Here is a 25718-nt window from a genome sequence, read left to right as displayed (position 1 = left end):
TCAGATCAGCTGCTGGGATGTTGGCGAGAGTCCAGGCTGCTGCTCTGCCCTGTGAGCACTAGGCTCAAGCCCAGGTCCGGCACTGAAACGGGCAGCAGTTCTGTGCTCGGTCTGCTTGTGCATCTGAAAATAAATGGGAGGAGGGGCTGTGGGAAGCCTATGCCTGGCCCTGTGGAGGGCAGGCACTTAAGCCTGACTGGAGGGGCCTCCTGGAGACAACCGATTCCCAACAGCTCGGTCACCTTCCTGCCCCCGATACCTGCACTAACTTCTCAGCTCCTGGGGTCCAGGATCCACCTGGATTGGAAAAAATAACGAGATCTGGCAGCTTGAGGGGTATCCCAGCAAGACACAACCTCCTGGCCCCCTAGACCCCTAAGCCTGCACCCCCCACAGGAGGAGGCATGTTCTCAGGGCAAGGTGGAGCAGTGGACACGGACCTGGGTGGCTCAGAGGAGCAATGTTGTATTTGCCACCCAGCACCCACCTCCCACCAGCACCCACAGCCACCTTCCATCAGAAGCAGCTACGGACACATAGCTGAATAAAGGCAGCTTCCACATGCCCTCTGTGGACACTCATTGCAGGGAAGTGACCTGCAGATGGGGGGGGACGCCCTGACCCTCTATCACAGAGCTACACAAGGGGTGTAGACAATGGGTGTAGACACAGGGAGAGTAGGGGTGCAGACAAGAATGTGGATCCAGTGAGGTGGACTCGTGGACAGTGCCCCTACATGCAGACAGGTTGGTGTGGCCACGGGGCCAAGATTTGGTAGGCCCATGGTGGTGATGGTCGGTGGTGGTGGTGACCAGCCCCATGGAAGTAGTGGTGGTGTCAGTGTTGGTCTGACAGTGACGGGGTGGGCAGGAGGAAGCAGCACAAGCCAAGGCAGAGCCAGTGGAGCTTTATTATAAAACAGGTCACTGCCGCAGCCCTGGGGGGCATCACAACCCCCACCCCCCCCCCACTGAAGAGAAGCTGAGGGTGCAGGGGAGAGGGAGGCAGGGTGGGTGTCTCAGCTCCCCACTGACAGGAGGGCAGGGGCGCCCTGGCTGGAAGGCACATGATTTCAGAGGCTGACTGCTCCAGCAGGGACTCCCTTGGCCTCCTGGGCCCCAGACTCCTGCATTGGCCAGGCAAGAGTGTCCAAGGTCAGTGTCCAGTCCTGGGGCCCCTCGGGGGGGGGGGGTCAGTGTCGGGGGGGCTTGATCCAGTTCCGGATGGTCCACTTCTGCCCTGAGCAGCGTTGTACCACCAGCCGCAGGCCGAAGTGGGCATCCTTGGACACCTCCACCTCCAGACAGCGGCCTGAGTCCCGGCTCACAATAGGACCGCCCTGGAGTCACCGGGCAGCGGGCAGAGGCTCAGGAAGGATGGGAGGGTTGCAAGGGATCCCAGGCCAGGATGGATCAGCAGCCTGAGGCCACAGCCCAGCCCTTTCCCCACCCCAGTATTCTTCCCCATGTGTCATCCACACACACACACACCCCACCCCACGTGTCCCTCAGCCCACGTGCCCACTGCTCAGCCCCATCACCTGGGTAAAGTCCCACAGCCGCTGGCTGGGCCGGGCCACGTCCTCGCAGCTCCTCAGGGCGGGTGTGTGGGTGAGGCCCTCGTCCACCAGGCACTTGGCGTCAGGCAGGAAGGCCGTGGAGCCCAGGGGGCCCAGCTGCAGAAGCCCCGCCGTGCTGTAGCGCACCAGCTGCAGGAGAGGGCCCTGGGTGCCAGCTCAGCTCCGGGCGGCCCCCCAACCTCTGGCCAGCCCGTTCTCAAACTCAAGCTCCAGGCACTCAGCCATTTGGCCTCAAGGGGAAACTGAGGCATGGGGATGGGGTGGCTCACCCAGGGGGACCCCCTACCTGGGAGGACATGCCGTGGCAGGGATACAGGATGGCCTGGTCATCGTCCTCTGCCCCCTGGTCAAGGCAGTAGCCACTGGCCTTGCTGTTTCTCACCTGCCAGAGCAGAGAAGTTTGTCCAGAGGGGCAGGGGAGCACAGCTGGCTGCCTGGGGAGGAGGAGCACAGCTGGCTGCCTAAAGAGGAGGAGTGGGAGTCCAGCTGTAGCGCAGCAGGTTAAGCACAGGTGGCGCAAAGTGTAAGGACCGGCTCCCCACCTGCAGGGGAGTTGCTTCACAGGCGGTGAAGCAAGTCTGCAGGTGTCTGTCTTTCTCTCCCCCCTCTAGTCTTCCCCTCCTCTCTCCATTTCTCTCTGTCCTATCCAACAATGACAACAACAGTTATGGCAATAAAACAACTAGGGCAACAAAAGGGAATAAATTTTTAAAAGGGGGGAGCACAGCTGGCTGCCTGGGGAGGAGGGGGGCACCAGGGTAGCCCCCACCCCTGATGGGCAATCACATCTGCTGTGGACTTGGGTGCCTGTGCGCCCCAGGACTGTCCACGTCTGAGGACAGGCTGACCCCCCCACACCCGCCTGAGGACGCCTGGCCCCGCCTCTGGTCCCCCCAGCGCTACCTCTCCGTACGTGAGCGTGTCGTTGTAAGTGCGCATCTCGGGGTACACGTTCTCCAGGTACCACTGGAAGCTGCGGCACTTCAGCCTCTGGCGCAGTGCCTGCCGCTCAGACACGTCGCCGAAATCCACCCCGGGGTTCTGTGCCACAGAAGGAAGGCACTGGGGGTCCAGGCCCGCCTGCCCCGGGCACCCTGACACCTGCTCTGAGACCCCGCATGCACAGGCCCTATCCCCGGGGCTCACTGCACCCCCCCACACACACAAGACCCTCCCCAGGCTCCCAGCACCACACCTGCATGTAGGTCCTGCCCCCCAGGGCCCCTGCCTCCTGCCGACCCACACTTCAGTTTCTCGCCTGTGCCCCTGGACACTCCTGGGACGCACCGAATTGCACCCACACACGCCTCTCCCCGGGGACACACCTGCCCTGTGCCCCTCCTCACACTGAGCTGTGGCCTCGAGAGCCTTGAGGGCGCCCTGGACGTGAGGCAGGGCCCTGGCCGTTTGCTGGCCAAGTGGCCCTTGGGCGTCAGTGTCCCGCCCCAGTCTTGGGGAAGCACCAGGTTCAGCCCCAGCCCTCACTGTGCAGGCCTGGAATCTGCATCTCTGCTCACAAGGCAGTGAGTATGGCAGGCCCCGCGGGACCCCCCCCCCCCAACCGGCCCAGGTCGACCCCCTGCTTACAGCCAGAGGCAGGTTCCAGGCCATGTACACATGGGACTTGAAGCCGTCCATCCAGACCTCGGCTGTGCGCAGGGCGTTGCGCTTGGCGTAGTAGTCGATGTCACTGCTGTAGGGCTTGCGGCTACGCTCGATGTGCGCAACTCGGGAGCAAGGCAACACTTCCATGCTGCCCCCACACTGCCACACCTGGGGGAGCAGGGGCTGTGGCCCCTGGCCCCCAAGGGCCACCCCTCCTGTAGCCGCCCCGGCACTGCCCCTCCAGCACCCAGCTGGGGAGCAGACTTGCCCAGTGAGCTCAGCTGGAGGTCCATACTGGGTGGGCCAGGATCCCTGGCTGTTTGGGGCCTGCAGGTCTGCACCCCGACAGCCCCCACCCCTGTATGCCCTGCTTATCAAAGCAGGTAGGTTGGTCTACGTGGTCCCCCCCCAGCCAGACCTCAGCTTTAAACTGGGCCTTACTGCTGTTCAGTGTGGTGAGGATGAATCGTGTGTGTGTGTGTGTGTGTGTGTGTGTGTGTGTGTGTGTATGTCTCTGTGTGCCTACGTCTGTGTGTGTGTCTGTCTCTGTGTGCCTATGTCTGTGTGTGCATGTGTGTGTCTATGTGTGTGCATGCGTGTCTATGTGTGTGTGCATGTGTGTGTGTCTATGTCTCTGTGTGCCTATGTCTGTGTGTGCATGTGTGTGTCTATGTCTGTGTGTGTGTGTCTGTCTCTGTGTGTGCCTATGTCTCTGTGTGTGCCTATGTCTGTGTGTGTGCATGTGTGTGTCTGTGTGTATGTCTCTGTGTGCCTATGTCTGTGTGTGCATGTGTGTGTCTATGTGTGTGCATGTGTGTGTCTATGTGTGTGTGCATGTGTGTGTGTCTATGTCTCTGTGTGCCTATGTCTGTGTGTGCATGTGTGTGTCTATGTCTGTGTGTGTGTGTCTGTCTCTGTGTGTGCCTATGTCTCTGTGTGTGCCTATGTCTGTGTGTGTGCATGTGTGTGTCTGTGTGTGTGTGTCTGTCTCTGTGTGCCTATGTCTGTGTGTGCATGTGTGTGTCTATGTCTGTGTGTGTGCATGTGTCTGTGTGTGTCTATGTCTCTGTGTGCCTATGTCTGTGTGTGTGCATGTGTGTGTCTATGTCTGTGTGTGTATCTTTGTCCCTGTGAGTGTCGGTGTTTCTGTGTGTTTCTATGGGTCTGTGTGGTGTATCTGACATGTGGCCACATGGCCTTCCAAGCATTCTGTAAGAATGATGGCAGAGGGGGCCGGGTGGTAGCGCAGCGGGTTAAGCGCACGTGGCTCAAAGCTCAAGGACCGGCATGAGGATCCTGGTTCGAGCCCCCGGCTCCCCACCTGCAGGGGAGTCGCTTCACAGGCAGCGAAACAGGTCCGCAGGTGTCTGTCTGTCTCTCCCCCTGTCTGTCTTCCCATCCTCTCTCCATTTCTCTCTGTCCTATCCAACAACGATGACATCATCAACAACAACTATAACTACAACAACAAAACAACAAGGGCAACAAAAGGGAGAATAAATACTAATAAAAAAAGAACAATGGCAGATACATGCAGTAGCCACTGAAGAGCTGACATCTCCCGTGCCTGAGGCTCCCAGATCCCAGGTTCAGTCCCCCACACCACCATACCCTAGAGCTGAGCCTCAGGTGAGAGGTGACCAGCTGCGTCCAGCCCGGGTGTGAGGGGTCGCTGAGGTGGGCAGTGGACAGAGCCCTGCTCGAGAGCCTCCACTGCAGCCAGGGTTGTGTGCCCCAAAGCCCAAGGCGGCACTGCGTGAGGTGCAGTGCCCACTCCCACCCAGGGTCCAGCCCCGGAGAAGCCCGTGACTCACCCGCATGCCCAGCTCGATGTTCTCAGCACCGTACACCTCCATGCCCGGGTCCAGCAACCCGATGTCCCGGAAGTACTCCCGGTCCACCATGAAAGAGCAGCCGATCATGGCCGGGGTCCTGGGGCAGAGCCAGCAAGCAGCCCCTCAGCCTCAGACGCTGCCCCCCACTGCCACCACCTCCCGCTGGACATGCTCAGCAGTTAAGCCCACTGGTCAGTGCTTGCTGCGGCTCAGCTGCCCAAGCTCAGCCCCCTCCCCAGATGGCCCCCACAGGTGGCCCCGCCCTCCCTGAGGGACCCCCTCACTAGGAGGGCTCCCCCACATACCCTCCACAGACAGTCCCGCCCTCACCGGATGGGCGCAGCCTCATCTCCCTGCTCCAGCCAGGCCCGAGGAGGGGTGATGTACATGCACCACAACCCCCAGGTGTAGCCGTGGGCGGCGCTCGCAAACTGCTGCACCTCGAACGTGTCAAAGCGGATGTTGTCGATGGCGGGCAGCACCACGCGGCGCCGGTCCTCCCGGATGCGGGTCAGCGCCGGCTCGGCCCTGGGGGGTGCTCTGTACTGAGAGGCCCTGCTGCCCCTCCCGACCCGACCCGACCCGACCCTCTGTCACAAGGGACCCTGCCTACCTGCTCCACAGCCTGGGGGAGGGGCAGGCTGGCCCTGCAGAGTGCCTACTGGCAGAGGCCCTGGCGGCTGAGGAAGAACCTCAAGGCCGTGGGGCAAGAGGAGCAGACAGGGCAGAGGGGCTTGGGGGAGACCAGTGGGGTGGGGTCCAGCCCGGAGATTCCAGGCTGTTGGGAGACTTACCAGCCGGTGCTGAACTCCACGTGGGCATCGAAGAAGCCGACCACGGGTGCTGTGGCCGCCCGCCAGCCCAGCAGCCGTGCACGGATTAGGCCCTCCCGCCTGCTGGTGCGCAGGACCTTGACCAGGCCAGGGTAGCGCTGCCTCACGTACCGGTCCAGGCTGGACTTGAGCTCCGCTGTGGAGAAACGGCCTCAGTGGACGCCCAATCTCCACCCCAGAGACCCGCAGGCTTGGCCGTCTGGGGGAGCCTGGTCACAGGGAGACCACAGGGCCCAACGGGGGACATGGGCGGGGCCACAGGGAGACCACAGGGTCCAACGGGGACATGGGTGAGGCCACAAGGCCCAGATAGGGACACCTGCAGGGCCACAGGGAGACCACAGGGCCCAACGGGGGACATGGGTGAGGCCACAGGGCCCAACGGGGGACATGGGTGAGGCCACAGGGAGACCACAGGGCCCAACGGGGACATGGGTGAGACCACAGGGCCCAGATAGGGACACCTGCAGGGTCACAGGGAGACCACAGGGCCCAACGGGGACATGGACAGGGCCACGGAGAGACCACAGGGACACACAGGTGAGGGGACAAGGGAAGCATGCTATCTGCACAGGACACTAATGGGTCTGTGACCCAGGGACTCCCAGGCCTGGGGTGAAAATCCAGGCAGCACATGTGCCAGCATGATGTCTGGGTTTCTTCTCCCTCCTCCTGTCACTTTCACTGATAAACAAATACAAGATATATTTTTTAAATGTCCTGCTTGAGGCTCCCAGGTCCCAGGCTCAGTCCTTGGTGTCACCATGACCCAGAGATGAGCAGGGCTCTGGATAGATACATGCACACAAGCTCTGTGATGTATATACAGAGACAGAGCATGCAGAAATATGTATACATATTTCATGTACTGAAAAATAAAACTGGAGTCAGGCTGTAGCACCACGGGTTAAGCACACGTGGCGCAAAGTGCAAGGGCCAATATAAGGACCCTGGTTTGAGCTCCCGGCTCCCCACCTGCAGGGGGGTCGCTTCACAGGCTGTGAAGCAGGTCTGCAGGTGTCTGTCTTTCTCTCCCCTCTCTGTCTTCCCCTCCTCTCTCTGTTTCTCTCTGTCCTATCCAACAACAATAATAACAATAAAACAACAGGGGCAACAAAAGGGAATAAATAAACAAACAAATAAAACTGGGGCTGGGCCCAGTGTGGCACCCAGTTGATCATACTGTCCATACACAAGGACCTAGGTTTGAGCCCCCACTCTCCACCTATAGGGGAAGCTTCATGCACAGTGAAGCAGGTCTGCAGGTGTCTCTGTCTCTCTCCATCTGTTTCCCCTTCTCTCTCAATTTCTTTGTCCTATCAAATAAATTAGAAAAAAAAAAGGGGGGGTGGAACAGCCGCCTGGAGCGGTAGATTCATAGTGCCGCACAGAGCCCAGAAATCACCCCTCACTGTGATAAATAAATCAATAAAATGAACTGTATGCCGAGAAGAGGTGCTAGGTGGTGGCACACAGGAGTGGAGAGTCCCGCACCCTGGCCTGTGGGGCTGTCTGGTGCCTCTGGACTCAGTAACCCCCCAGGTCTCCAAGTCGTCGGGTGAAGCCTGGCTGGGCCTAACCCCACGCGCCTGTCCTCACAGAGGGCTGGGGACATGGCGGTGCAGGAGCTGAAGGCTCCCCGTCCGGGGCCACCCTCACTGTGGTCACTGCTGTCGTCCACCAGGATGACCTCCTTGAGCAGCTGGGAGGGCGTGCGGTTGACCACGCTGTGCACGGAACGCAGGATGACCGACAGTGCCTCGTTCACGAAGATGAAGACCACGGAGACCTGTGGCAGGTCCTGGGGGTAGGCCAGCTGCCGACACCTGGGGGGCGGAGTCACTACTGAACTCACCTGCAAGACCTCACTCCCCACCATTCCTACCAGACACTGCTTCTCTCCCTCCCTTTTTTCTTTTTCTTTTTTTATTATCTTTGTTTACCTATTGGATAGAGGTAGCCAGAAACTGAGAGGGAATGGGGAGACAGAGGTGCCTGCGGCCCAGCCTCACTACTCATGAAGCTTTCCCCCTGCAGGTGGGAACTAGGGCTTGAACTCAGGTTCCTGATCACTGTAGTGTGTGCACTTAACCAGGTGCACCGCCCATGGGCCCCTATTGAAAGTCTCTTTGCATCACTATTATGCTGTCTCTCTAGCATCTTCCTTTCTTTTCTGATAGAGACTAGAAAGGGAGGGGTGGTAGGTGGTGGTGCACCTATTTGTGTGTCTTACCATGTGCAAGGACCTGGGTTCAAGCCCCTAGTCCTCACCTGCAGGGAAAGCTTCACAAGTAGTGAAGCAGGTCTGCGGGTGTCTGTCTGGCTCCATTTGTTTATTTACTTATTTGATAGAGACAGTCAGAAGTTGAGAAGGAAGGCTGTGATAGAGAGGGAGAGAAACAGCCTGACACCTGCAGCCCTCCTTCACCACTCACAAAGCTTTCCCCCTGCAGGTGGGGACCAGGGGCTCAAAGCCTGATCCTTGTGCATTGTAACATGTGCGTTCAACCAGGCGCATCACCACCCCGCTCCTCTGTCTCCCTCTCTATCTTCCTGCCCCCTTGATTTGTCTCTGACCTATCAAATAAAATAAACATATTTTTAAAGGAAATAAAATTTAAAGAGAGAGAGATGGGGTGGTCCAGGAGGTGGTGCAGTGGATTATGCATTGGACTTTCAAGCATGAGGTCTGAGTTCAATCCCCAGCAGCACATGTACTGGAGTGATATCTGACTCTTTCTCTCTCTCTCCTCCTATCTTTCTCATTAATAAATAAATAAAATCTTGGGTGGGGGTAGATAGCATAATAGTTATGCAAAGAGACTCTCATGCCTGAGGCTCCAAAGTCCTAGGTTCAATCCCCCACACCACCATAAGCCAGAGCTGAACAGTGCTGTGGTTAAAAATAAATAAATAGGGAGTCGGGCAGTAGCGCAGTGAATTAAGCGCGCGTGGCGCAAAGTGCAAGGACCAGCCTAAGGATCCGGTTTGAACCCCCGGCTCCCCACCTGTAGGGGAGTCGCTTCACAAGCGGCGAAGCAGATCTGCAGGTGTCTGTCTCTCTCCCCCTCTCTGTCTTCCCCTCCTCTGTCCATTTCTCTCTGTCCTATCCAATGATGATGACATCAATAACAACAACAATAACTACAACAATAAAAAAACAAGGGCAACAAAAGGGAATAAATATTATAAATAAATAGGGAGTTGGGCGGTAGCACAGTCGGTTAAGCGCACGTGGCACAAAGCGCAAGGACCGGCGTTGGGATCCTGGTTCGAGCCCCCAGCTCCCCATCTGCAGGAGAGTCGCTTCACAGGCGGTGAAGCAGGTCTGCAGGTGTCTGTCTTTCTCCCTCTCTGTCTTCCCCTCCTCTCTCCATTTCTCTCTGTTCTATCTAACAATGATGACATCAATAACAACAATAACAACTACAACAACAATAAAAAGATAACAATAGCTACAAAAGGGAAAACAAAATAAATCTTTTTTTAAAGGGGGGGGGGCAAGGGGTAGATAGCATAATGGTTATGCAAAGAGACACTCATGCCTGAGGCTCCAAAGTTCCAGGTTCAATCGCCCACACCACCATAAGCCAGAGCTGAGCAGAGCTCTGGTAAAATAAATAAATAAATAAATAAATAAATAAATGGGGGGCTGGGTGGTAGTGCAACTGGTCGAGCGCATATGTTACAGTGTGCAAGGAATTAGGTTCGAGCCCCCAGTTCCCACCTGCAGGGGAGAGTTTCACGAGTGGTGAAGCATAGCGGTGTCTGTCTGTCTCTCTCCCTCTGTATCACTCCCTTCCCTCTCAGTTTCTAGCTGTCTATATCCAATAAATAAAGATAATAAAAAAATTTTAAAAACAGAGAGATGAGGGGGAAGAGAAACCCCTGCAGCATGGCTCTACCATCATGAAGCTTCCCCCCAAAGTTAGGGTCCAGGGGCTTGAACCCAGGTCCTCATGTAGTAACATGTGTACACTCTACTAGGTGCAATAGTGCCTGCTTCTGAAGCTTTTTATTTTTTTGCCTCCAGGGTGATGGCTGGGGCTCGGTGCCTGCACCACGAATCCACTGCTCCTGGAGGCTTTTTTTTTCCTTTTTTTGATTGTTTTCACCATTGTCATAGTTATTATTATCATTGTTATTAATGTCATTGTTGGAGAGGACAGAGAGAAATGGAGAGAGGAGGGGATGACAGAGACGGGGAGAGAAAGACAGACACCTGCAGACCTGCTTCACCACCTGTGAAGCGACTCCCCTGCAGGTGGGGAGCCGGGGGTTTGAACCGGGATCCTTACACCGGCCCTTGCGCTTAACCCGCTGTGCTACTGCCCGACCCCCGGTACTGAAACTTTAATATATATATATATATATTCCCTTTTGTTGCCCTTATTGTATTTTATTGTTGTTGTAGTTATTATTGTTGTTGTTGATGTCATTGTTGTTGGATAGGACAGAGAGAAATGGAGAGAGGAGGGGAAGAGAAATGGAGAGGGGGAGAGAAAGACAGACACTGGCAGACTTCACTATGAAGCGACTCTCCTGCAGGTGGGAAGCCGGGGGCTTGAACCAGGATCCTTACACCGGTCCTTGAGCTTTGTATCACCTGCACTTAACCCACTGTGCTACCACCTGACTCCCCTGAAACTTTTTTTTTAAAGTGAGATGGGGGGGGGAGGCAGGTGGTGATACACCAGATTAAGTACAGTAAGAAACAGAAGGACTGCATAAGGATCCAGGTTCAAGCCTCCAGCTCCCCACCTGTAGGGGGTACACTTTACTTCACAAGTGGTGAAACAGGTCTGAAGGTGTCTCTATGTCTGTCTCTCTCTTTATCTCCCCCTCCCCTCTCAATTTCTCTCTGTCCTGTCCAACAAAATGGAAAAACTGGCTGCTACTAGCAGTGGATTTGTAATGGCCCAGTGATAACCTTGAAGGGGAAAAAAAACGTATATTATATATATATATATGGTGAGACATGGAGAAGGAGCAAGAAACAAAGGAGAGAGGAAAGTCAGGACAACACCGCTCCATGGCCCTGAACACCCCTCCCCCATGCAGGGTGACCGTGTGCTGCAGGGCTGAACTAGCACTCGTGCTGGGCAGGGCACATGTTCTCCTGGGTGTGCCATGGACCTGGGTTTGCAAAGCAGAGATGCAAGCTGTTTAGGACATGCTATGGCAGGGCCTCTCTGATGTACCACTGCTCAGCCCCCCTACTGCCCTCTGCTCAGCGCTGACTGAGGTCTCACCCAGGGTCCTGGGGCTCAGCATCTGAACAGCCCTCTCAGCAGAGGCCTGACCTGCACTTGGAAGAGGTGGGATCTCGGCATAGGGAGCAGTGGAGGGGGGAGCAGAGTTCCATGGCCACCCAGCGCCACCCACTGGACTTGCCCACCAAACCAGCGGGCACCCATCCCAGAATTTCCAGAAAGGCTGTGTAACCTTCCATGCTCAGTGGTGGGGTCACAGCACAGAGTCCAGGCAGTGGCTCCGGATCTTCCAAAGGACACAGAGCCGGTCCCCAGGGCGGGGTCTGCCCTCCTGGTGACAGGCTGGGGGAAATGGGGTCCCTGTGGAGACAAGCCCTCCCCAAAGGCTGGCTTCTGTGGATTCCCTGCAGGCCCCAAGGGTGGGCCCTACCCTCCACCCTCCTGGCACTGAGCTGCCTGGGCCAGTGGGGGACCCTGCAGGGGGCCTGTGGGCACATGTGGGGGTCTCAAAGTCTGCGGCATGAAGGCCACTGGACTAATGGCCTGTTTAATCTGGTTCTCCATCTTCCCCTGGTGACCGCAGGGGGCATTCACCACAGTCAGGATCTGTGCTGTGCTTCATGGCCCGGTTAAAGCTGCTGCTAATTAGAGAGGCACTGGGCAGGGCAGGGCAGGGCTAGATAGCATAATGGTTATGCAAAGAGACTTTCATGCCTGAGGCTCTTAAGTCCCAGGTTCAATCTCCCACATCCCACATCCCAGAAGCCAGAGCTGATCAGTGCTCTGGAAAAAAAAAAAAAAAAAAAAAAAAAGCACTGGGCCGTACATGTGCACACACAGACACACAGGGCACATATATATGGAGACTCACACAGAAGCACATGCACACACACCCTAGTGCAGGCCCACACAGTACACAAACACACACACACCTATCACACAATCATACATGTGCATGCACCCAGATAGGGTCAAGTGCCACATGTAGCAGGCACGCATACACACACACACACACACACACACACACACACACACACACACACACACTGGCTTTCAAGTTCCAGGAGGAGCAGGAAGTCTCTGCAGCTTCCTCGGGGCCTGGCCTGTGGGTGCCACCACATCTTGGAGGAATGGGAATCTAGTGTCCACTCACTTGTGCAGCCGCTGGACATGAGGCCTCTGGAGAGAAACCCTGGGAGGGTCCTAGCTGATGCCCTCAGTCTACAAGTTTCCTCAGAAGACGGGGGGGGCATCCTGAGGACCATCACATGGAGGGGTTGCCTGCAGCCCCCCAAGCTTCCAGAGTTGCAGCCATGCCTCCTCATGACCCCCATGACTATGACCCCCAAATCTCCCAGAGTGTGCCCCCCCAGAGGTCTCTGCACCAGGAGAAAGGCCAGTCAGTATGAGACAGTGGATGAGAAGCCACAGCTCTGAGGCCCAGAAAGATGGCCAGCACCTCACGGGGTTGACTCAGCCCTGGGACCTCCCTACCTGCCATGCACAGTATGCCAGGGGGAGCTGTAGCCCAGCTGGGCCATCAAGTGGACTCACTTCTTGGGCCGGTAGTCGGGGATGGTCCTGTCCAGGGAGATGCGGGCGCTGAGCTGAGCATTGTAGCCGAAGTCTTCAAACCTGCCCTCGCTCTCTGCGCTGTCCTCATGCAGGGTGGCTGCCACACCGCCCTGGCCCAGGCCACCTGGCCCCTCTACAAGGCCAATAGGCTTGGCCAGACCTGGCGGGGGGGGGGGGGGGGACGACAAGGAGGTCACAGAGGCCCCAGCTCCTCCCTGCCTGGAGCAGAGGACAGGCTCTGCAGGCACCTAAGTGAGCACGGCCTGGTGGGTGTGTGGTCAGGAGTCAGGGACAGGAGGGACGTGGCCAAGGGAAGTCAAGCCCCCCGGGGTTGGGAGAGGTGGGGAAGCCCCCAACCCAGGGCAGCCGGGCCTGATGGCTCTGCCTGTGAGGGCTCCCTGGGGTGGGTGGTGACAGGACATGGTGTGGGGGGTCCTCCTATGGCCCACTCAGCCTGCCTAAGGACCTGCGGGGACCAGGGTTCCAGGACTGCAGGTGCTGCCACCCTCCCCAGGGCTGGACACTCCTCTTTAGCTGACTCCCTGAGCAGACTGAACATGGATCACCCCCCCCCCCGAGGACTGGCACCCCCACCCTGCTCAGGTGACCTCCTGAGCAGAGTGGACACAGCTGGGGAGGTGAGACTAACACCGCCCTCAGCTCTCACCAGGGACTGCACCTCACACTCCCACTGAAAACATGGAATCAGCCTCCCATGTAATTACATGAGGCACCAATGATCATAATGAGCAATTATCTCTTTAAACACAGCACTTCTAACACTTCCCATATGCCTTCCTATTCACTGTTCATCTCATTTATATGTTTAGGGGTGAAGTGGATTAAAGTTATATGTATATATTTGCCTCCAGGGTTATTGCTGGGGCTTGGTGCCTGCACTATGATTCCACTGCTCCTAGAGGCTATTTTTCCTGTTTTGTTGTGCTCGTCGTTGTGCTTGTTATAGTTGTTATTGTTGTCATAGCTGTTGTTGTTGGATAGGACAGAGAGAAATGGAGAGAGGAGGGGAAGACAGAGAGGGGGAGAGAAAGACAGACAGCTGCAGACCTGCTTCACCGCTTGCGAAGCGACCTCCTACAGGTAGGGAGCCGGGGGCTCGAACCGGGATCCTTCTGCCGGCCCTTGTGCTTTGTGCCATGTGCGCTTAACCTGCTGCAATACCGCCCAACTCCCAAGATAAAGATATTTTTAAGGATCACAGGGTAAGACTACTTTCTTCTTTTTTTAAAAAAGATTTTTTTCTTATTTATTCATTCATGAGAGAGATGGAGAAAGAGCCAGACCATCACCCTCAGGACCTCATACTTGAAGTCCAGTGTTTATCCCACTGTGCTACTATCTAGAAGGTTCAAGTCAATTTATACTGTTGCCAGCAATATACTTCAATTTACTTATTTTCTGCTCAGCTCTGGCTGATGGTGGCGCTGGGGACTGAACCTGGGACTCTGGAACCTCAGGCAGCACTTTTACCTTCATTAACTGGAAAGCATATTTTTTGGTGCCAGGTGGTGGCTCATGCAACAGAGCTCACAAATCACCATGCACGTGGATGCAGGTCCATGCCCCGGTCCCCACCTGTGGGAGTAAAGTTTCATGAGTGCATGTGTCTCTCTCTCCCTCTCCCTCTCCGTTCTATTTTTTTAATGTAAGGAAGATGGAGTTGAGCAGTAGTGCAGCTAGTTAAGCACACATGGCGTGAAGTGCAAGGACCAGCGTAAAGATCCCAGTTTGAGCCCCTGGCTCCCCACCTGCAGGGAAGTCGCTTCACAGGCGGTGAAGCAGGTCTGCAGGTGTCTGTCTTTCTTCCTATTTTATTTTATTTTTATTTATTTATTTTATTTATTTATTCCCTTTTGTTGCCCTTGTTTTTATTGTTGTAGTTATTATTGATGTTGTTGTTGTTGTTGGATAGGACAGAGAGAAATGGAGAGAGGAGGGGAAGACAGAGAGGGGGAGAGAAAGACAGACACCTGCAGACCTGCTTCACTGCCTGTGAAGCGACTCCCCTGCAGGTGGGGAGCCGGGGGCTCAAACCGGGATCCTGACGCCAGTCCTTGAGCTTAGCGCCACCTGCGCTTAACCCACTGCACTACAGCCCGACTCCCACTTCCTATTTTTTTAATTAATATTTATTTGTTTATTTTCCCTTTTGTTTTCCTTATTGTTTTACTATTGTTGTAGTTATTATTGTTGTTGTCATTGATGTTGTCATTGTTAGATAGGACAGAGAGAAATGGAGAGAGGAGAGGAAGACAGAGAGGGGGAGAGAAAGATAGACACCTGCAGACCTGCTTCACCGCCTGTGAAGCGACTTCCCTGCAGGTGGGGAACCAGGGGCTCAAACTGGGATCTTTACGCTGGTCCTTGCACTTCACGCCATGTGTGCTGGAACTGGGATCCTTACTGGTCCTTGTGCTTCACACCACGTGCACTTAATCTGCTGCGCTACCACCCAATTCCCCAGGTGTCTATCTTTTTCTCCCCCTTTCTGTCTCCCCATCTCTCTCAGTTTCTCTCTGTCCTATCCAAACAACAACATCAATGGCAACAATAACAATAAAAGTAACAAAATGGGAAAAATGGCCTTCAGGTGCAGTGGATTTGTAGTGCAGGCACTGAGCCCCAGCAATAACCCTGGAGCCAAAAAAAAAAGAAAGAAAGAAAAGAAGGGGGTCGGGCAGTAGCGCAGCGGGTTAAGTGCATGTGGAGCAAAGGGCAAGGACTGGAGTAAGGATCCCGGTTTGACCCCCGGCTCCCCACCTGCAGGGGAGTCGCTTCATAGGCGGTGAAGCAGGTCTGCAGGTGTCTGTCTTTCTCTCCCTCTCTGTCTCCCCCTCCTCTCTCCATTTCTCTCTGTCCTAGCCAACAATGATGACAGAAATAACAAGAATAGTAACAACAACGATAAACAAGGGCAACAAAAGGGGAAAGGTGGCCTCCAGGAGCAGTGGATTTGTAGTACAGGCACCAATCCCCAGCAATAACCCTGGAGGCAAAAAAGAAAGTAAGACAGACAGAAGAAAGAGAAAAGAAAAGAAAGAGATGGGGAAAGGGAGGGAAGGAATAAGAAATATTTCTTCTGACTGGTAAGTTCATGGCTGGGCTGGCTGCTGCAGAAGTGTACGTGTGCCCAAGTACATGCAGCCCCCCAGCCCCCAAACAGCCAGGCCAGCATTTGGATGCCTGCAGCCTTCTTGTGAGAGCAGGTGCTGGGCCAGCTAGGCCAGCAGATAGATGGCCAGTGGCTCTGGGCACTCTGCAGAGATGTGACCTTTCACAGACCCAGCACAGCCTCACCTGTGATGGGCCTCAAAGCCCTCATCCACACACCAGAAGGCAGCCCCTGCGAGGCGACCAGCTCTGTGAGGGGCCACTGGTCGCCGCCCCACCTCAAGGTGCTGTCTCTCCACCCTACATGGAGCACAAACCCCCAGGAGTGCCCGGCCTGGCAGCCTGGACCCTGGCTCAGGCAGGGCTGAGGAAGGGACCAGCCTTCTCACCCCTAGGACCCCAGAGAGATGCAACCAGGGCTGGAGGAATTTTGGGGTGCAGGACCAGCAATGGACTTTGGACCCTCAGCCCAGCCACCAGTGACACTGTTAGGGACACTGATCTCTCCCCAGGACGGGGGTGCAGGACTGGCGAAGAGGGCTGGAGCTGTTACCAGGCAGGCGGGCGCCACTACTAGCTGGCTGCCCCTGCCTTCCGCTCACTCGGTACCTGGCAGTGTGGGCGGCTCTTACTTCCCAGTGTGGAAGGAAGTATGGCTTCCCAGCCTCCTGCATCACTGTGTCACACTGGTCCCCATCTGTCACCCAACTCCAGCCAACACTCTGATGGGGGAGGAGGACTCCTAAGATAGTGAGAGGCTGCCTGGCCCACACCTCGGGGTGTGGGACCCTGGGGCCCTCTGGCAATCCAGAGAAGGGGGTTCAGCACCACTACCCCAGAACCACGATGACATGAGACTTGAAACTGCAGTTATGCCATTTTTTAAATTAACACCTATCTGAGGGGACACAGGATGCCACCAGCCAGCCAGGAGGGAGAGGGCTCAGGACAGATGTGGACTCACAAACCTGAATTCTTAAGACGTCCATGCACACTGTCCCGCAAGGCAAGGGACATGCTGACCCACAGCCCCAAGTGTGGACACACAGCCTCGGGGCCTGGGTGGGGAGGAACACAGAATGTGTGGTCTGAGAGCAGAAGAGAGGTGACCCCTTCCCTGGGCCCCACTCGGCCACCCCAGAGGCTTCCCAACATGACCAGCAGCCACGCACAGGGCCAGGGGAAGGTGGCAGGGCCAGGGACATGGGAGACAGACAGGCCTGGGGCCATATGAGGCAGGGCCAAGGCCACAAACCAAGGGCACTGGGCAGGAGTCCCTGCCCTGAGAGTCAGCAGCAGCACAGCTGGGCAGAAGCTCCCTGGAGACCCTGGTCCAAGGCAGTGAAGAGAAGGGCGGGTGGCTGGTGGGTCAGGTGCAGCTCAAACACTGTAGGATCCACCCTCCCTCCCCATACCGTCAGGACACCGAGAGCTTGAGCCCCAGACTCAGAACCTCCTCCACATGGCCCAGCAGAGTCACCCTGAGGCCCTGGAGCCAGGCACTCCTGGCCAGGGTGGATGGCCCCAGGGGTGGGCCTCCTCAGCCCCCACAGCCCCGCAGCTACTCCTTCAAGTGGATTTGCCTTTTAACTTGAATGGTTTTGTTTCTTGAGGTGAGTACAGCTGGCTGCTGAGAACAGAAAACATGCATCATTCACCCAAAATACCAGCCACAAAGGTTAGGCCAGACTTGTCCCAGCCTGACCCCGGATCTGAAGCCCTGGGAGCCTCTTGCCCTCTGCATCTGTGGGTGAAGGATAGCTGAGCAGATCTGGGTGTGCTCTGGCTCTAGTGATGTGCAGGCTGGGTGCCCACTGGGGAACTGCCCTCCCCAGGGCTCCTGAGGATGAGGTGGACCCCAACCTGGCCAATTGACCTCCCGCTGGGAGTGAGGAAGGGACTTGGGAATACCTAGCAAATCTGGTGTTCCCTGTGCCACCGCTGGGGGTGTGGAGCCTGGGGCTCTGCTGCATGGCTCACTGGCACCTCCTGCCAGGCACACAGCAGTGATCTGCCCAGGCAGACATGTCCAGCTGGAAGCCTGCAGCTGGGCAGGGAGAGAGAGAGAGAGAGCAGTGATGTGTGAAAAGACCTGGATTCTGAGACTCCAAGGCCCCAGGTTCCATCCCTAGCACCACCATCAGTCAGAGCTGAGCAGGGTTCTTCAGAAGGAAGGAAGGGTGGAAGGGAGGGAGCAGACTGTGCAGTTCTCACAGGCAGACGCCTTACCAGACTCAGGCTCCTGACCTGCTCAGATCCTTGACCTGGCTGAATCCTGACCTGGGATGACCCTTCATCTGGCTGACCTACCACCTTGGCTCAGACATATGACCTGACTGACTCCTGACCTGACTCAGGCCCCTTATCTGGTTCAGACCCCTGAGCTGGCTCAGATCCAGGATCCAGTACGTGAGCTAGATTCGGACCCGCTCTATGACACAGCCTCACTGCAGGCTAACCTTGACCCCCTGTACTGCCTATGGCATGGTAGAGGTCCCTGCCCAGTCCCTTTGGAGGAGCCAAGTACCCCTCCCATGTCCAGAGCCTGGCCCCCATGTGCAGAACATGGGCAGGTGTCACAGGTACAGGCCTGGGTGTGAGTGGCTGGGCAGGGGCCTGGCCCTGGCAGCCAAAAGTGTGGACTTGGTTCTCTGTGGCATGATCCTGCCAAGCGCCTTCCAGACCTGCCAGAGAAGGGCCTTCTCCTCAGTGCCGGCAGTGACTCAGGGCGCAGAGGCACTGTGCTGAGTGGCTGGGAAGGTCCAGGACTGCCCCCTGGGTGGAGATCCTGCAGCCTTAGGGGTGTCCCAGGCCCTCCTCCCTGCCCTTGCCCAGCCACTTCCTTCCAGAGGTACACCTGCCTACTGAGAGTGGGTTAGGATCACAGCCCTGCAACAGCCTCCAGGGAATGCCCCACATGGAAACATGCTGACTAGTTTCTGTGCACTTTCCAGCCAACAGAGGATAAAGTGTCCTTTCAAAGGAGAGCTGCAGATTGCTGAGAGAGCTTCTGCCTGTAAGAGTCGTCATGGCTGGAGGAACACGGCTCAGAGGGGTGCCCACTCCCCCAGGAGCAGACATGGGGTGTGCACAGCACCGAGTCTCTTGCCCAGGTCTGCAGAGCTGACCAGTTCTTGGAAGTGACCATGGCAGCTCTGACTCATATTTGGACAGTCAGGGGGCAGTGCCAGCACAGTAGGCACAGGATACAGTCCAAGCAGAGGCAGAAAGCTGGCCAAAACACCCTGAATCTTCTCTGAGTGAGGAAATGCAGTTCAGCCCATCTGTGCTGAGACCACAGTAGGTACCGTGGGAGACCCCAGAGGTGATTGCAGACCATGGGGCAGGAGGCAGAGCAGAAAGGCCATTCCTGTCACACAGCCCACAGATGGCCAATGCTGTCCTTCAGAGGCTGGGCTCTAGCTGGGAGATCTCTATTTTTTCTCTTTCCCTGGTAAATCAAGGAAGTGCTGATGGCCTGAGGACATGGGAAGTTAGAAGCTGCCAGGCTGAGGCAAGACCTGCCAGGATTAGGGTGAAACTGTCCTGCAAATTGCCACTCTTTTTGTGGCCAAAGGACTCTGGTCGCTGTAGCCCATGTGGCAGAACTGGGCATGGGAACCTGGGCACGGGTGGGAGCCCAGCCCAAGGGAGCTGAATTTGGAATGGGAGCTTACACTCTACTGCTAACCATTATGCTATCTCCCCAGTCTGTAAATACATTTTTATATTTATTTATTTATTTATTCCCTTTTGTTTTCCTTGTTGTTTTATTGTTGTTGTAGTTGTTGATGTCATCGTCGTTGGATAGGACAGAGAGAAATGGAGAGGGGAGAGGAAGACAGAGAGGGGAAGAGAAAGACACCTTCAGACCTGCTTCACCACCTGTGAAATGACTCCCCTGCAGGTGGGGAGCCGGGGGCTCAAACCGGGATCCTTATGCTGGTCCTTGCGCTTTGCGCCACCTGTGCTTAACCCGCTGCGTTATAGCCTGACTCCCTGTAAATACATTTAAAAAAATTTACTATCTTTATTTATTTATTAGAGACGGAGAGAAATTGAGAGGAAGGGGGAGATAGGGAGAAAGACAGAGACACCTGCAGCCCTGCAGAGGATACAGTAAAGCTTTCCCCTTGCAGGTGGGAACTGGGTGCTCGGACCAGGGTCCTTGCACATTGTAACATGTGCACTCAACTACATGCACCACCACCCAGCCCCTACATTTTTTTTCTTTTTTTTGTTTGTTTTAATTATTTTATTTATTTATTTGATAGGGACAGTCAGAAATTGAGAGGGGAAGAGGGAGATAGAGAGACACCTGCAGCACTGCTTCACCACTTGTGACGCTTTTCCTCTGCAGGTGGGGGCCGGGGGCTTGAACCTGGGTCCTTGTGCATTGTAACAGGTGCGCTCAATCAGGTGCGCCACCTGGCCCCCTAAACTTTTTTTTTAAAGATTTTATTTATTTATTAATGAGGAAGATAGGAGGAGAGAGAAAGAACCAGACATCACTCTGGCACATGTGCTGCCGGGGATCGAACTCAGGACCTCATGCTTGAGAGTCCAAAGCTTTATCACTGCGCCACCTCCCGGACCACAAACTTTTTTTTTTTAAGAAAAGAAATGACCCCTCGTGGTCCGGGAGGTGGTGCAGTGGATAAAGCATTGGACTCTCAAGCATGAGGTTCTGAGTTCAATTCCTGGCAGCATAAGCACCAGAGTGATGTCTGGGGCCTCTTCCTGAGGTGCTGCCATAGCCTGTTGCCTGAGGAAGAGGTTGCTCCCAGACCACTGCAGAGAACATGCATTGGGTGTGGTCCAGGAGGTGGCACAGTGGCTAAGGCAATAGACTCTCAAGCATGAGGTCCTGAGTTCAATCCCCAGCAGCACATGTACCAGAGTGATGTCTGGTTCTTTCTCTCTCTCCTATCTTTCTCATTAATAAGTAAATAAAATATTTAAAATAATAATAATAATTGGGAGTTGGACGGTAGCACAGTGGCTTAAGTGCACATGGTTCGAAGCACAAGGACCGGTAAGGATCCCGGTTCAAGTCCCCGGCTCCCGACCTGCAGGGGAGTCGCTTCACAAGTGGTGAAGCAAGTCTGCAGGTGTCTATCTTTCTCTCCCCCTCTCTGTCTTCCCCTCCTCTCTCCATTTCTCTCTGTCCTATCCAACATTGATGACATCAATAACTACAACAATAAAACAACAAGGGCAGCAAAAGGAAATAAATAAAAAAAATAATAATAAAATTAAAAAATAATAATAATAATTTAAAAAAGAGAATGTACATTGTCCCTCGAGGTGGCCTTGTATCTGGAGCCCACCCTGCTTATCCCCTGCTATCTGAAGAAGGGTCTGGAGACAGTGGAGGCTGAGAAGGACACCTCCTTTTCCTTTCCACTGAGTGGAGAGGCTTCCAGACTCCCTGCACACACAGAACAAGGACACTGACCTACTGGCAAGTAAATACTCACTTTCCTACTGTTAGCACTGGATTTGGAACAGATCTCAAGTAGGTCTGGTGTGTCACCACCAGTGCTCCCCAAAGACTGCTTTTCCTGGGTGTTACATGAGACAGCCTATATGCAGTGCATGGCTGAGCCTAGCCAGAACTTAAGACACATAGCTGGCCCAGGAGGATCCCTGCCCCGCTGCCCCAGATCAGTCTCAGCCTCCCACTTCGACCCTCCCAGCCAGCAAGGACACTGCCCAGAAGTAGTCAAGGCAGAGAAGGTGCAAGTGACAAATCAGTCTTGTTTTGGATTCTTCCTTCCCCTTCCTAAACTCGGCTGAATTAGTGTTTGTGGAAACTCCAGGAATCAATTTTACATCTCTTAGAGCTAAACTGGAATTGAGGGGGTGATGCCTGCTGGGGTTTCTCTGCTGATTCCTCCTCTGACCTGCAACCCACCAGCTGAGGGGGTGGCCAGGGGTCAAACAGCCTAAGCAAATGAACACTCTGGCCTTGTAGGGGCCACAGGGTGAGTGTGCTGGGGGCTCTCAAACCCAGGAACAAACACCAAGTGTCTCCACTGTCAGGATGTGACTTAAGAGAGGAGATGGGACAGCTTGAGCCCAAGGGAGGAGATCAGACAGAAGGCAAAGAGAAAGACAGGGAGGGAGACAGAAGAGAGAGACAGGTAGACAGACAAAGAGAAAGGCCAATACGTGAAGAAAGGCAGGTGAAGAAAGGATGGAAGGGGTGGAAGGTAGATAGCATAATGGGCATGCAAAGAGACTCTCATGCCTGAGGCTCTAAAGTCTGGGGTTCAATCCCCCTCACCACTATAAGCCAAAGAAAGAAAAGAAAGGACAGGAGGGGAGGCTGAGGTGACACCTCATATCCAGGATGCCCATGTACCTGCCTGGGAGGAGGAGGGCAATTGGGCAGAGCTGCCTTATGAGCTGCCTCCTGCTGCAAGAGTTTATATAACCCTCACTTCTCCTATAAAGAGGTCATCACCCTGGATGTGCATGCCCATAAAACCCTGTGCTTTTCCATAGCACCTTCCTGGGGGGGAAGTCTCAGCACCCCAGGGCCAAGCGACAGTTGAACTAAACTTTTCTCCCTTTATGACTTTAGCTGAGGAACAAATAACAGGAAAGAAACAACACCATCAAAAACATCCCAGGTGGTCCGGGAGGTGGCGCAGTAGATAAAGCATCAGACTCTCAGGCATGAGGTCCTGAGTTCAATCCCCGGCAGCACATGTACCAGAGTGATGTCTGGTTCTTTCTCTCTCTCCTCCTATTGTTCTCATAAATAAATAAATTTTAAAAAATTATCCTGTGATCCGGGAGGTGGCGTAGTGGCTAAGGCACCAGACTCTCAAGCATGAGGTCCTGAGTTCAGTCCCCGGCAGCACATGTACCAAAGTGATGTCTGGTTCTTTCTCTCTCTCTTCTATCTTTCTCATTAATAGATAAATAAAATATTTTTTTTAAATATCCCAGGAGGAAGCCAGGGGCTGCAGGGTGACAACACTGGAAGTCAGAACATGACTTCTTCCCCTGGGAGACATGACATCCCCTCATCCTGGGCCACCCCAGCCCCTGGGCAGGACATCTGCTGAAGGAAACCTGGAGCCCCAGGCTTCCTGACACCCCTTCCTGGAGAGACTGCCAGATGATGGCTGGGGGGACAGCCAGGACAGGAGCAGAGCCCAGGTGACAAGGATCTCGCCTGCCAGCACCTGTTCCCACTGGCCTCTGTTACCACCCTGAGCCTGTGACAGACATGACCATCCCCCACAGCACAGCTCACCACAGGAGCAGCAAGGACCTGGTCTTGTAGTCCACGTGGGTAGTGGCCACCCACCCAGTCCTGGTCAGGTCTCTCCCTCTCCTGTCATGCCCACTGTTCTCTGTCCCATGGAGCCCAGAGCTTTGGGGTGGGGGTACTCTAGGAATCACAGGGCCAGCACCAGAGGGACAGGCACAGCGTAAGAAGGGCAGCACCCCACCATGTGCCAAGGAAGGAGTCCCTGGTGGCTGTGGGCTCAGCTGGTACTGCCTACTCCTCATGGCAGGGGCTGACCCATGTGCCCAAGGCCCAAGTTCTCTGGGGGCGAAGGAGGATAGTGTGGTTCTACTGCGAATGTGAATGGGATGTCTTCAAATGTCCACCAAGCCAGGGAGCAGATGGAGGGGCATCCAGGCCACCACCCAATGGAGCCCCTTGGGTACAGGTGGGCTGCACTGACCAGGGCAGGGTACAGAGTACCAGCACAGGAGCCCTGCCCCCACACACGGCTGCTTACCATTCAGCTGACTGTAGACCACCTCCTCCAGGTGATCCAGGCGTTGCAGGATGGCCTCCCGAGCCCCCAGTGAGCCCACCTGGCCATCCTGGCCGTGGCCTCCACGAGCACCAGGCACCAATTGCACCAGCCCCTCGGAACGGGCCTGCAGGCGGCAGTAGGCAGAGAACAGGACGATGCCCACAAACACCAGGATGTTGACCGTCAGCAAAGTCTTGATCTTCCTGGCGACCGCCATGGACCCGGCTGCAGGCGGCTCACCCACAGGGCATCCCCGGGGCCCTGGCTCCCTGCAGTTCCAGGGACCATGGGCTGATGAGGGCAGGGGGCAGTGGGTTGGGAGCAGGGGGCAGGGGCCTGGGGGATGGAGGGCAGGGGACTGGGAGCAGGGGCTGGGGGCAGAGGCAGCGGGCTGGGGGGCTAGGGACTGGGAGCTGGGGGCAGTGGACAGTGGGCTGGGGTTGGGTGGAGGCAGGAGCTGACCCTCAAGCTGCTCTTCTAGCACCAAGTGGCCAGAAAGCTGCCCGGTCACCAGGAGTGTCCTGGCAGCACCAAGCGTTGCTTGGGCCCTCAGCACTGACCATGAGGCGCTGTCCCCTCAGCACTGACCAAGAGGCGCTGTCCCCTCAGCACTGACCAAGAGGCGCTGTCCCCTCAGCACTGACCATGAGGCGCTGTCCCTTCAGCACCGCCCGGATGCAGTTCTCTCACAGTGACGGGCGCTGTCCCCTCACCACGGCCGGGGCTCTGTCCTCTCACGGCGACGGGCACTGTCCCCTCAGCACTGCCTGGGCGCTGTCCCCTCAGCACTGCTCAGATACTGTCCTCTCACGGTGACCAGCACTGTCCTCTCAGCACTGTCCGGGCGCTGTCCTCTCACGGTGACGGGCGCTGTCCCCTCAGCACTGCTCAGATACTGTCCTCTCACGGTGACCGGCACTGTCCTCTCAGCACTGTCCGGGCGCTGTCCTCTCACGGTGACGGGCGCTGTCCCCTCAGCACTGTCCGGGCGCTGTCCTCTCACGGTGACGGGCGCTGTCCCCTCAGCACTGCCCGGGCGCTGTCCTCTCACGGTGACGGGCGCTGTCCCCTCAGCACTGCCCGGGCGCTGTCCTCTCACGGTGACGGGCGCTGTCCCCTCAGCACTGCCCAGATGCTATCCTCTCACGGTGACGGGCACTGTCCTCTCAGCACTGCCCGGGCGCTGTCCTCTCACGGTGACGGGCGCTGTCCCCTAAGCACTGCCCAGATGCTATCCTCTCACGGTGACGGGCGCTGTCCCCTCAGCACTGCCCAGATGCTATCCTCTCACGGTGACGGGCACTGTCCTCTCAGCACTGCCCGGGCGCTGTCCTCTCACGGTGACGGGCGCTGTCCCCTCAGCACTGCCCGGGCGCTGTCCTCTCACGGTGAGGGCTCTGTCCCCTCAGCACGGACCGTTAGGCGCTGTCCCCTCAGCACCGCCTGGGCGCTGTCCTCTCACAGTGACGGGCTCTGTCCCCTCAGTTAGGGCGCTGTCCCCTCAGTTAGGGCGCCGTCCCCTCGGTCAGGGGCGCTTTCCCCTCGGTCCCCCAGAGCTGCCGGGCCACCTGCACTCTCCGCAGGACGGGCAGACGCAGATGCAGCAGTAGGCCACGCCCCGCGTGCGCAGTGACGCAGCACGCAAGGCCCACCTCTCTCCTCTCCTCCCCTTCCCTCCTCCCCTCCCCTGCCCTCCCCTTTGTCCTGTCCCTTCCTTACCTGTCAGGCCCCAGAAGCCCCAGCACAGGATCCCTGTAGCCATGCTGAGTGAGGACTGGAACATTCCTCAATACCCCAAGACAAGGTCCCGAGGGACAACCGGTGCTAAGGAACGCATGCCACTGCATATGAGCCGGTGAGCCCACAACCCTAACCCCAGTGCCCCGGTGAGGCCCTGTGCCCGTGTGAGTCCCTGTGCCCCGTGTGAGTCCCTGTGCCCCCCTGTGAGCCCCTGTACCCCCGTGTGAGCCCCTGTGCCCCCCTGTGAGCCCCTGTACCCCCGTGTGAGCCCCTGTGCCCCATGTGAGCCCCTGTGCCCCCTGTGAGCCCCTGTACCCCCGTGTGAGCCCCTGTGCCCCCGTGTGAGTCCCTGTGCCCCGTGTGAGCCCCTGTGCCCCCGTATGAGCCCCTGTGCCCCCGTGTGAGCCCCTGTGCCCGTG

The 25718-nt window shown here is 56.3% G+C and overlaps 1 protein-coding gene across 4 annotated transcripts; it reads right to left on the bottom strand.

Annotated features, from left to right (window-relative positions):
- Positions 1-891: 891 nt before the first annotated feature.
- On the bottom strand, positions 892-24962 carry GALNT9 (polypeptide N-acetylgalactosaminyltransferase 9). Of its 4 annotated transcripts, none has more exons than XM_060192700.1 (11): positions 23539-24962; positions 12620-12800; positions 7452-7678; positions 5814-5988; positions 5350-5547; positions 4999-5116; positions 3167-3352; positions 2483-2620; positions 1866-1961; positions 1541-1708; positions 892-1339 (listed from the first exon to the last, which is right to left on the bottom strand). In XM_060192700.1, the coding sequence occupies exons 1-11, from the start codon at positions 23774-23776 to the stop codon at positions 1193-1195; spliced, it is 1872 nt and encodes a 623-aa protein (XP_060048683.1). In that variant the 5' UTR covers positions 23777-24962; the 3' UTR covers positions 892-1192. The 4 variants fall into 4 exon arrangements, with proteins under 4 accessions (XP_060048683.1, XP_060048684.1, XP_007529342.1 ...); XM_060192701.1 differs by having other exon boundaries at positions 1541-1675; XM_007529280.3 differs by having other exon boundaries at positions 7512-7678.
- Between the last annotated feature and the right edge of the window lie 756 nt (positions 24963-25718).

Source organism: Erinaceus europaeus, chromosome 6 (assembly GCF_950295315.1).
Source record: "Erinaceus europaeus chromosome 6, mEriEur2.1, whole genome shotgun sequence".
Taxonomy (NCBI): domain Eukaryota; kingdom Metazoa; phylum Chordata; class Mammalia; order Eulipotyphla; family Erinaceidae; genus Erinaceus; species Erinaceus europaeus.
Note: the sequence above shows the minus strand (reverse complement) of the source record. Positions and strands in the feature narration are given on the sequence as shown.